Source organism: Theropithecus gelada, chromosome X (assembly GCF_003255815.1).
Source record: "Theropithecus gelada isolate Dixy chromosome X, Tgel_1.0, whole genome shotgun sequence".
NCBI classification, from domain to species: domain Eukaryota; kingdom Metazoa; phylum Chordata; class Mammalia; order Primates; family Cercopithecidae; genus Theropithecus; species Theropithecus gelada.
In genome coordinates, this window is record NC_037689.1 from 21,081,995 (window position 1) to 21,094,386 (window position 12,392).

The window sequence follows — 12,392 nt, forward strand, 5'->3', positions numbered from 1 at the left end:
ATGTCAGAAAGTGGGGTCAATGGTAATGGGTGAGTGAAAGAAAATAGTGAAAAAGACAAAATAAACAACGACAACCTGAAGTAGTGATAGCAATTCTACCCAACACTTTAGCTTGAGCTATCTCAAGAGCCTCTTGAAGCAGGGTACCACAGCAAACTCAGAAATGTACAAGATGTGTACGAGGTTGAAATGTATAAGATGCTACCAGAGTTCTACAGAATACCTGTTGAGTTTTAGAACACCCCTTTCCAAGCTAGTCAAAATAATTACATGGGTCCTGTAGCCTTCTGAAATTTAGTTGAGGAGGCAGGTGGACCAATTTGTAGTCAGAATCCACTCATTTGTCTATCTCAGGGTATTTGGAACCAGGTTCACTGAGTTATTTATTGGACCTAGGTCATCTACTGTGCAGAAAAGGGTTAACATAGTGGGCCTGAGACTATCATTCTTCTAAATGCCTGCTTGCAAATATGGCCCTTGGGTGGCACCTGGCAACTTGGATTTCAGGAGGATTCCCACCATTCCCAGAACGGATAAAAGTGGCTCGTTCTTCCTAAATTGTTTGTACAAAGAAAATGGCTTATGCTGAACAGGTTCTTTCCTTCTGAGAGACTGGAAATTGGTATGTGACCAGTTGAATTTCTAACAAGCTTCCTTGGTAGACAACATTTCACAAGTGTTGTCAGAACTCATCGCCGGAGGAATTAAATGCATCCTATGTGACTCCACTGGGAAAGGACCCTTGCAAAGCTTGAGCCTGATCTCCCCTGGACTTTGCCCCATGTGCCTCTTTGCTGATTATAACTGCATGCAGAGTCCTGAGTCCTCCTAGTGAATCATTGAACCTGGCAGTGGTCTTGAGGACCCCTGACACACCTTTATATCTAGCTTCTCTCCAATGTGCTATGGTCCATACCTGCCCTCCCAGGCTGATCTCTAGAATCCTGAGAGCCTCATAATTGCCTTTTTGAGTTGTTTAATTGGGTAACAGCTTGGTAATTTTCTCTGGAGGATTTCCCAGAACAAAAATTGACAAGATGCTTTTGTATATCCTGGGTGTGCCAACATGTCAGCATTCTACTTCAAAGAGCTGCCTCTGTGTAAATTTCAAATATGTCAATCCGGAATTATGTTTTAAAAATCAGTTAATCAAGGACACAACCAGCATACATGTGCTTCAGAGAATATCCAGAAGTGTGGTATAGGAGGAACGTGACAATCAACTCTCTGAGAAGACTGAATCAAGAAGAATGCTAAGACTCTTTTGAAAAGGAAACATACATACAGACAAAAAAGGCAGTGATTGAAATAGTCTGAGGAACATGCTACGTGCTTACGCATCTGTCCTCTGTTTCTTTTCATCTCCTATGGCCAGATTTCTGCAATTCTTGACCAAAATGTAGAGCCCACCAGTTTTGTAGCAGTAGCTGATATGGAGAAGGATTTCACCACTGACTTTCACGTTGCCATAGTCTCCGGTTTCACTGTAAACACTCATCATGCTGTTAAGACTGGTCTGAAATAAACAAGATGGAAAAAGGCATCTAGTGTCATTCTAATGATCTCTTCACAGAATCAACCGACTTCATTCAATTATAGTTCCTGTTCTTTCTAATGAGCACGGAAGTCTAGGGTGAGGAAAGAAAACAAGAGTCGCTTGTTTGGCTGGTATTGTATAAAATCCCAGCTGGAGAAAAGACAACAGAGCTAGTACCATCAGGAAAAAAAGGTAGAAAACTTGCTTAGAGGGGAAGCATTTCCTTCTTGGGTTAGAGAATACCCTTTGCTTACTCACTTCTACTAATGAATACAGGGTAATTGAGGCATTTCAAATCTCACTTCTCTTCCATCCCTGCAGCTTTCTTCATTTTCACTGGTAGACTCAAGTTCAATCTACTACAAGGTGTAGAATACATTGACCGGGACAAAGAATAGCTTATCTCATATTCTGTGCTACCAGGAGCCACATACTGCTTTCTTTGACACCTACAGGGGGCATCCCATCAGTCTCTGGGGAGCCATAACTGCAGCTTTAACAAGGACATGCCAGAAGAACACTACATACCCACAGCTTCCACGATTTCCCTCCACTGAGTAGCTAGCTGTGTGGCTACACGAGTACTATGAGACCATGGCTTTGTAAATCTGTATAAAGTAGCAGCCCACAAAATATACCACTACACAATAAAATCACACACCAACCAATCAGGAAAAAGTTTTTTAAAAAAGTCCAAATCTACCAGAATGAATGAGGCTTTCGACAAGACACTAATGACATGAGACAGCTTTTAATGTACAGTAGTCCCCCTTACCCACAGTTTCACTTTCCGTAGTTTCAGCTACCCATGGTCAACTGCGGTTCAAAAATATTAAATGGAAAACTCCAGAAACAAACAATTCATAAGTTTTAAATTGTATGCTGTTTTGAATATGTGAAAGGAAAATATCTTGGGCACCCAAAATCACAAAGCTAAAGGAAAAAGTCAAGCTGGGAACTGCTTAGAGCAAACCTGCTTCCCATACTATTCAAAGTCACCCCTCTGCTCACTGACATAAATGCATGTCTAAGTGCCTCCTTTGGAAAGGCTAATAAGAAACGCAAAATAATGCAACTATTTGTCTCTTATCTACGTATGACCTGGAAGCCCCCTCCCCACTTGGAGTTGTCACGCCTTTCCGGACCCAACCAGTGTTCATCTTACATATGTTGATTGATGTCTTATGTCTCCCTAAAATGTATAAAACCAAACTGTGCTCTGAGCACCTTGGGCACATGTTGTCAGGACCTCCTGAGACTGTGTCAGGGGTGCTGATCCTCAACCTTGGCAAAATAAACTTTCTAAATTAACTGAGACCTGCCTCAGATTTTCAGGGTTCACAAGTAGCATGATGAACTCTCACATCATACTGCTGCATCCCACTGCCCTGGATGTGAAGCCTCTCTTTGTCCAGTTGGAGCCACACTGTAGATGATACTTGCCCATTAGTCACTTAGCTGTCTCAGTTATCAGATTGACTGTCCTGCTATCACAGAGCTTGTGCTCAACTCATTCTTATTTTACTTAATAATGATTCCAAAGTGTTAAGAGTAATGATGGTAGTAATTTATATACGTCAAAGAGAAGCCAAAAGTGCTTTCTTTAAGTGAAGATGTGACCTTGGTGCTCCTTGGCTAGGGTTTGGTACTATGCGAGGTTTCAGGCATCCACTGGGGTGGGTGGAATGTATCATCTGTGGATAAAGGTGACTACTGTAAATGTAATAAAATTACGCTTTGGCACTAGAAGTGAAAACTGTGTATCTTAGTAACTGTCACAAAAGACCACCTGGAGGTATTTCACGGCTGACCCAATAGTTTCAAAACCACTTTTCTGTGAACCACTGGGAAGTCAAGACTACAATAAGTACACAGGGACCTTAGACTGTCCTCTTTTTTGTACTTTGCTTTTGGTAAAAGCCATTATATTCCACCAATTTCTGGGAGTAGAGACTGACCAAAGAACAGGATGTGGGTGATGTGGTCACATGTCTTCTAAGCTTCTTCACGGGCAAGAGCAGACCAATAATTCCATAATTATTTGGAAATTAGAGCTTAAAGAAAGTCAGTGAGTGACCTAATCTGTTTTTCTTATTCCTAAAACAAAGCAACAGAATTTTCATGTTTAGCAGGTGGCTTTGAGCAGTGCTTTTCAAACTTTAATTGCATAGAAATCACCCAGATACCTTTTTAAACTGAAAATGCTTCTCTCTTCAGTCTGGGATGAGGTCTGAGATTTGACTGTTCTAACAAACTCCTAGGCCTGCAGTTCCCAAACTGTGTATCGAGGTACCACAGAGCACCACAGCAAACTCACAGGGGAATCACAGAAAGACTTTAAATTCTCAAGGGAAACACAAAAACACCTATCAGACACCATGTAAGCTACTAACTAGTAATTCACAGTGTCAACATTAAGCCACGCTTTATTCTTTTCAATGAACTCCTAGTTGTTTGAAGCTGAGTTTTTGGCAGTTGCTGCAACAAAAAGCAAGTATTGCACAAAGATGAATATGAAATGGGAAATGAAAGTAGTGATGTCCAATTAGATTCCAAGATTTGGTAACTGTGTAGTGCTCAATAGGCACATATATCCTATTAGTAGTAAGTAATAGGTGCTATTTAAGGATGAAATAAAAATACTATTTTTCTTTCCATTTACTTGTAGCATTTTTTTCAAATGGCTAGTTAGTTGTTAGGATGCAGTGCTTATTAAATTGTTTGGGTCTAACTACTTAATAAATGGACTAGTCAGGTGCTACTTTTAGTGTAGGAGTGCCAGGAAAGAATTACTGAGACACTAGGGGCTTTTTGAACTGAGAAAGTTTTGGGGTATCTGTTCCAAGTGATGCAATGTGCTGGTCCATGGAGATTTGAGTAGCAAAGGTTTCAAGAATAAGCCCCAACCTCCTCATGTTACAAATGAGAAAATTCTGGCTCACAAAAATTGTTGGTAGGGCCAAGAAATAAAGCAAGATCTCCAGGTTTCTAGTCTGAGGACTGCCCCACCATACCTGATTACCTCCCTGTATCACTGATTTGTGTCTATACCACATCTCTGTAGCCACATTTTCAAAGAAAATCCTCTGTAAGCAGAGGGCCCCTATGGATAGAAGGAAATTTAGGAACCCGCAAATACGGAGGCTTGTGAGAAATTAAGACAGCTATGGCAATTTTACTACTAACTAAACCATATGCTCTTAACCAAGCTAAGGCTGTGATTTAAAATAGATGCTTACTTCAAAGGTTTTGTTGACAATACATCATTTTAGACCATGTGTCTTTTGAGTGGTGTTCGGATTCCAATGTTTAATGAATTGGAATACTTGGGTTCTGATAACTTCATCAATCTTTTAAAAGATAACCTCTGGTTAATTGTATATAAGTCCGAAAAAGATAAATATGGGACAAATTGCTTAATCATAGTTCCCAGGCCATGAAATTTGTGAAGTATGGTTGGAAAGAACAAAAAGGAAAGGTTGAAAACTCACAGTGTCTGAGTCAGCATCAGGCACATTTAGGTAGGTCCACTTCCTGTCAGAACCTGCTTGAGAATTCTTTAGAGAAGTCATCCAAAGATCAAAAGAAAAAAAGCATCAGAGCAACAGAAATCAGAGAAGCCAAGAAAAAGACTTACAGACACACAGTTAGATACAAGGACACAGGGCCTTTCTCTCAGAAAAGGCCTTGAACACTAACATAAGAAAGGACTTTATTTTGTGGGCGGTGGGAAGCTATTGACGGGTTTTGAGTAGCGGACAGACCTGATTGGGCATGTGTTTTAGGAAAATGACTGGCAGCAGTCTGGAGGACAGTTGGGGAGTTTAGAGAATGGTGTCAGGGAAATGTGTCAGCAGATAATTGAAAAATAATTTATAGGCTTGAGCTGACTGAGCCTGAACTAGGGAGTGAGGAGATTTTTAAAACTTGGGTGAGGACTGTGGAAGAAGGAAGAAATCAGGAGCCTGAGAAAAAACTCAGACCAAATTAGACTGAAAGGTACTCTGTGGGCAAAGGGCAAGCAGGATCTTACAATGACTTTTAACTCGTTATCACATATTGTTCTAAGAACATTTATATCTCCTTTGGAAATGCACAGCAAATCAAAACGAGAGAAAAGAAACTTTCCGCATGTCCTAGTGAACTGCTTACAGTTGATAGGCCACTTGCCAGACTGTGCGTGTTTGTAGATAACTGCGAGGACACTAAGGCATCAATGCTTTCTTCAGTCTCTTCCAAGGAGTCCTAAAAAAGAAGGGGAAAAATCAGTGGGTTGGTTTATTTGTTTTTCTAGAATGTCTTTTCACTTGAAAAACCACTTTCTTTCATAAATCTTTGAGAATCAGATAAAAATATCTAGAAATCACTCCGTTCCTAGGTTTTCCTCTTTTTCTCTCCAGTCAATCTGAATTATACCATCGGAGAAGCGGGCAGGGATAGTGGGTGGAGAGTGGGGTCTCCTTTCTAATGGTGCTTACTTTATGGAAAGAACATGAAATTTGGAATCATACAGACCTGGGTTCAATTCCTACCTGTAAGGTGATTCATGTTGGGCAATGTACTTACGTTACTTTAAAATTTAAAAAAAAAAAAAATTGTGTGCACGTGCGCACACACACACACACACACACACACGCTCTGCCAAGGTGGTAAAGTATATCTCAAAAATCTTTCCACTAGGTGAACTAGATACTGGACTCTCATCTCAAATCCCAGATTCTACTTTTCCTTTCCCGTTTCCTTTTCTCCTTCATGATAAAGTGGCTTCTTTTTTTTTGCCTAGTTATTTAAGCGATATATTTTCCTAGTAAAAACATTTTAAGCAATATAAATAAATGGAAATTAAAAACTTAGGTCTCTCATTAACATATTAATGACCAATTCCAATATTTTTGATTATATGATCACATATATATATACACACATACACATATACACATAGATAGATTATATCATGCATACTGCTTTTTATTAAGGGCACTTTTTTTTTTGCTTCTCCTCTCCTCCTTCCCCTCCTTTCACACCAGGCGAAATTAATATTTGGCATCCTGCTGCACATATTATATTCCATATCTTTCTCCTTGTTTATGTGAAAAATCATATAAAAACATACACACACAAATCTAAGTATACATTCTGATTTTTTTAACTATTGTTTTACAAATCAGGATTATGATGTACACTTCTGGGCTTGCTTTAGAAAAGTGTTTATTATAAGATACAGCATATTAAAAAGTACATAAAATGTAGATGTATAGTATAATAACAACATCAACTGATCAGGCAGAAGCTCCCTGTGTATCCTGTCCATATCACAAGCCCCTTCTCCCCCAGGGAATAATTAGTATTTTAACTCTTACGGTTAACCACATCCTTGCTTTCATTTATAGTTTAACTGCATAAGCATATACTCTGAAACAAAAAGATTTCATTTTGCCTGTTTTTGAACTTCGTGTAAATGCAATTAAATGCTACACATTCCTTTGCATTTTGCTTTTTTTGCTTCATATTGCCTTAAAATTCATCAAAATTGTGGCATATTTTTGCAGCCCATTCATTTTTATTATCATTTAATATTCCATTGTATGATATCCAAAACTTTATCCATTCTCTTGTTGCTGAATATTTGGGTTATTTTCAGATTTTTTTCTATTGTGACCAACACTGATATGTATATTCTGTGAATATGTACCCTGGCGCATATACACACAACACAGTATATATATTCACACACTTGAATATATACCAGTGAGAGGAATTGTCAAGTCATGGGGTGAGCATATCTCCACATGCTTATCTACATCATTTTAAAGATAATGTCAAATTTTCAGAAGTAGTTATACCAATTCACAGTCTAATCAGTAGTGTATGAGAGTTCCTGTTGCTCCACATCCTTGCCTGCAAACAGACGGTATTGTTAGATTTTTTTTCATTTTTGCCAATCCAGTAGATGTTTACGGTCTTCATGATTTTAATTTCCATTTCTCTTTTACTAAGTTGAATACTATTTTGTGATAGTTGGCCAACTGGATTTCCTGTTTTGTGAAATACTTGTTCAAAAATTGCTTATTTTTATATTGGTTTATGGTAAGTTGTCACTTAACGGCATCCATAGGTTCTTGAAAACTGCAACTTTAAGTGAAAGGATGTGCAGCAGGTCCTCAAATAATGTCATTTCATTAAAACATTGATGAGGGAAAAAAAGGTTTTGTTATACATCATTTTGCTGAAAGTGGCAGTTTCCAAGAATCTGTTGATGACGTTAAATGAGAACTTATTGTAGTTGCCTTTTTCTCACTGATGATCCCACAAGATGAGTTGGAATATCTTGTAGAATAGCATCTTGTAAGAAAGGGCTGGCTTCATGGATGAATTCTTCTGAACATTTGAGGAAGAATTAACGCCAATTCCTGTCAAATTCTTCCAAAAATTGAAGACGAGGGAACACTTCCAAACTAATTTTATGAAATCAGCACTACCCTGATAGCAAAGTCAGACAAGGATACTACAAAAAAAAAAAAAAGGGACAATTGCAGGCCAATATCTCTGATAAACCATAGATGCAAAAATCCTCATCAAAATGCTAGCAAACTGAATTCAGCAGCACATGAAAAAGCTCATTCAACCTGACTAAGTGGGATTTATCCTTGGAATGCAATGATGGTTTAACATAAACAAATCAATAGTTGTGATAAACTGCATTAACAGAATGAAGGATAAAACCCATATGATCATCTCAATAGATGCAGAAAAGGCACTTGACAAAATCAACATCTCTTCGTACTAAAAACTCAACAAATTAGATAAAGAAAAAATTTACCTCAACATAAAATCATACAGGGCAAGCTCTTAGCTAGCATTATACCCAACATTGAAAAGCTAAAAACATTTCCTCTAAGATCAGAAAAAATACAATATGCCCACTCTTACCAACTCTACTCCATATAGTGCTGGATGTCCTAGCCAGAGCAATCAAACAGGGAAAAGAAATAAAAGGCATCTAAATTGGAAAGGAAGAAATAAAATTGTCTGTTTGCAGATGACATGATTTTATATATAGAACACCCTAAAAACTTCAGCAAAAAGCTGCCAAAACTAATAAGCTCTTTAATTCTGAAAACATGTATCCCTATTATTTTTTCAAATTGTCCCTTTTCTATATTTTTATGTTTTGCTCTTTCTCGGTGTACAATTACCCAGTGATCATCACATAAAGTACCAGTCTTCGTATTTCTTTACTTCCTTTTTAAAAGTGGATATTAAAAAATTCAAACATTCACAAAATAGAAAGAATAGCATAATGAACCCTTATAACTGATTACCCAGTTTTAACAATGATCACTTTTCCAGCTATTTTCCTTGCTGCTTATTTTTTCTCCCACAACTTTATTGAGGTATGACTTGCATACCATAAAATTTACCTATTGTATGTATGCAATTCAGTGATTTTTAGCAAATTTAGAGTTGAGCAAACATCAACATAATCCAGTTTTAGTATATCATCAATCCAATAAGTTACCCCATGCCTGTTTGCAGTCAGTCCCTACTTCTTCAGTCCCTGGCAACCATTATACTGCTTTAATCTCCCCATCAATTTTCCTTTCATTGACATTTCATATAAATATAATTATATGATATATAGTTTCACCTGGTTTCTTTCACTTAGCATAATATTTTCAAGGTTCATCCATGTTGTAGTATGTGTCAGTACTTCATTTCTTTTTACTTCTGAATAATATATCATTGTATTCCATCTATTCACTAGAGAGTATTATTTTCACTTTTTGTTTATTACGAATAATGCTGCTATAACCACTCGTGTGTAAGTCTTTATGTGGACATACGTTTTCATTTCTCTTGGGTAGATACCTAGGATCAGAATTGCTATGTCATGCAGTAAATTTATGTTTAATTTTTAAAGAAATTGTGAAACTCTTTTACGGAATGGCTGTAGGTAGCATTTTGCATTACCACTAGCAATGTAGGGGGGTTCCAATTTCTCTGCATCCTCATTGACACTTATTATTATGTCTTTTTAATCACATTCATTCAAGGGGATGTGAAGTGGTGTCTCATTGTGATTTTAATTTTTGTTTCTCTGATAACTACTGATGCTGAACATATTTTAAGGTGGCTATTAGGCATTTGAAAATCTTCTTTGATTAAATGTCTATCCAAATCTTTTCCCCATTATCTAATATGATTATTTGTCTTTTTGATATTGAATGTAAGGGTTTTAAGAAATATATTCTAGATACAAGTCCTTTAACAAATATATAATTTGAAAATATTTTTCCAGTCTGTGGCTTGACTTTTCATGTCTGTAATGTTGTCTTTTGAAGTGTAAACATTTTTCATTTTGATGAAATTCAATTTATCGGTGTTTTTTTTCTTGAACACATGCGTCATGCTTTTGGTGCCATATCTAAGAATTATTTGCCTAACTCAAAGTCATGGAGATTTTCTCCTAGGTTTTCTTTTAGAATTTTATGGTTTCACTTCTTACATTTAGGTTTATAATCCATTTTGCGTTACTTGGTTTCTGTATGGTATATGTTAAGAGTCAAAGTTCTTTTATGTTTTGTGGTATTTGGATATCCAGTTGTCCCAGTATGATTTGTTGAAAAGGTTATTCTTTCCCCCACTGAAGTACCAAAAATCAATTGGCCATAAAGTTTTTTTATTTTCCTGAAATCTCAATTCTATTGCATTGATTGCCAATGCTTATGTCAATACTGTGTTGTACTGATAACTATAACTGTAGGGTAAGTTTTTAAATCTAGTAGTATAAATCTTCCAACTTTGCTCTTTAAAATTGATTTTGTTATTCTGGGTCCCATATATTTTCATATAAATGGTAGAATCATATTTTCTATTTCTACGAAATTATCCTGCTTGTATTTTGATGGGTTTGCATTGTCTATACATTTATTTGGAGAGAATTTCCATCTTAAAAATATTGAATCTTCTAATCCATTAACACAGAATATATTTCTACTAATTTAGGTCTCCTTTAATTCAGAAATATTTTTGTTAATTTCAATGCACATGTCTTAACTTTTAAAAATGAATTTATTCCTTACTTTTGAAAATTATTTTTCATGCTATTATGAATGGACTTATATTCTTAATTTCATTTTCCAATTGATTATTGCTAGTATATATAAATACAGTTGATTTTTGTGTATTGATCTTATCTCCTGCAACCTTGCTGAACTTATCAGTTCTAGTCATATTTTTGTAGATCCTTTAATATCTTCTACATACAGAATCATGTCATTTTCTTCTTTAGTATATTGATATAAATTATGCTGACAAATATTCTTATATAGATTCATTCTTCCACCCATACTTAGCATAAAACTTACTTATTGCTATTTTTATTCACTGCTAGATTTTAACTGATATTATATTTAAAGTTTTGCATATATATTCATAAACTAGTTTGACTTGTAGTTTTATTTTTTAAACTATTTTAAAAATCAAGTCTCAGTGTCAAGATTATACTGGCTGCATACAATTAATGTAAAGATTTTAATGGTTTTCTAAGATCAGGAATAGTTTAATAGTTTAATAATGTTGGAATTAGTAATTCTTTAAAGGTTGAACATAAGTAAGCTTTGAAATAATTTGATCTCACTGCCTACCTCTCTTTTGGAGGTAGATTTTAAAGTATTTTCCCAGTTTTTTGTACTATAGAAAATGTTATTTCATTTTATAACTCTAAGTTTCCTAGTTTGCTTTGGAAAAACTATCAATACCATTTTACATTTCTGTTCTATTTCTTCCAAGGAGTCCAAATTTTATTATAGCAATTACAGAAATCTGAATATCAGAATATTAGACTGGGAAATAACCTTTACAATAATCTAATTTAACCTTCTCATTCTAGAAATGAGTTCACTGAAACATTAATTTTCACATAATTTTGTCTCAGTTTAGAAGTGAATTTATTAGTGGTAACTTGAGATATAGCAATGTTCATATAAATATGTAATCAGATATGCCTAATAATATTTGGCTTAGGAAAATGCTAGGATCCCTTATTTCCCAGGTTTAGATTAAGTGATAAGCCTTTAGCCGGAAACCGAAATCCCCAACATGTGTTTTCTTAGACATAACTTTCACTCATTAACATGATTAACCATTACGTTTTCTAAGTTATTCTTTCTGTGTTTATGTGTTGACTGTGAAGACTAACAGGAAGAGATGATTGTATATCCTCTCTTTACTCTCAACTCATCATCACCTAAAAGTGTAACCACTTGCAACAAGATTATGCCCTTATTTCCTCCTCATCATTATAGTTTCATCCAACTTACCTTGTCTAAAGTCCCAGGGACAGATTTGCTTCTTATGCTTACTGTATCCTCTAAGTCTTCTGTAAATGACTCACTCAAATCTAACTCAGATCGACTCCGATCTGGAAGGTGGAAAGGAAAAAGAAAGACGTGAGTCATCATATTTTGTGAGAAGATTTCATTTTTTATTGTGAGTGTTTCACCTTTATTTCAGTTCTTTTTAGGCACAGATCATAAATAGTGCCATGAAAGCAACAGTCGGAGTCAGTAACTTCATGCTGTTTATGACAATATACTTCCATTTTTAATAATATTTTGGTAATTGCCTTGGACCAAATTACACTTATGTGTTCATGTTTCCTTCTATCACAGGAGGTTAAATGTTTTACTGTAAAATGCTATGTTTTAAGCTGTTTAAGGCAACTGCTTTGCTCCTAGACTTTAAAAAACTCTCTTAGACTGGGCCCTTAAATTTAGAAAAAAATAAAACCTTAACAATTCTTGCTTGCAATATTTAGAGAATTCACTGTGTTTTCAGATTTGACATAAAATTC

At 35.8% G+C, this 12,392-nt stretch overlaps 1 protein-coding gene across 1 annotated transcript in view; it reads right to left on the minus strand.

Moving 5' to 3' along the window:
• SYTL5 (synaptotagmin like 5) overlaps nucleotides 1-12,392 on the minus strand; it is a 228,208-nt gene that overhangs the window by 18,300 nt on the left and 197,516 nt on the right. Inside the window, exons 9-12 of the mRNA XM_025371943.1 lie at nucleotides 11,860-11,960; nucleotides 5,690-5,782; nucleotides 5,029-5,094; nucleotides 1,338-1,516 (exon numbers count right to left, since the gene is read on the minus strand). Coding sequence (XP_025227728.1) covers nucleotides 1,338-1,516; nucleotides 5,029-5,094; nucleotides 5,690-5,782; nucleotides 11,860-11,960 — 439 coding nt within the window. The remainder of the gene's footprint in view (nucleotides 1-1,337; nucleotides 1,517-5,028; nucleotides 5,095-5,689; nucleotides 5,783-11,859; nucleotides 11,961-12,392) is intronic.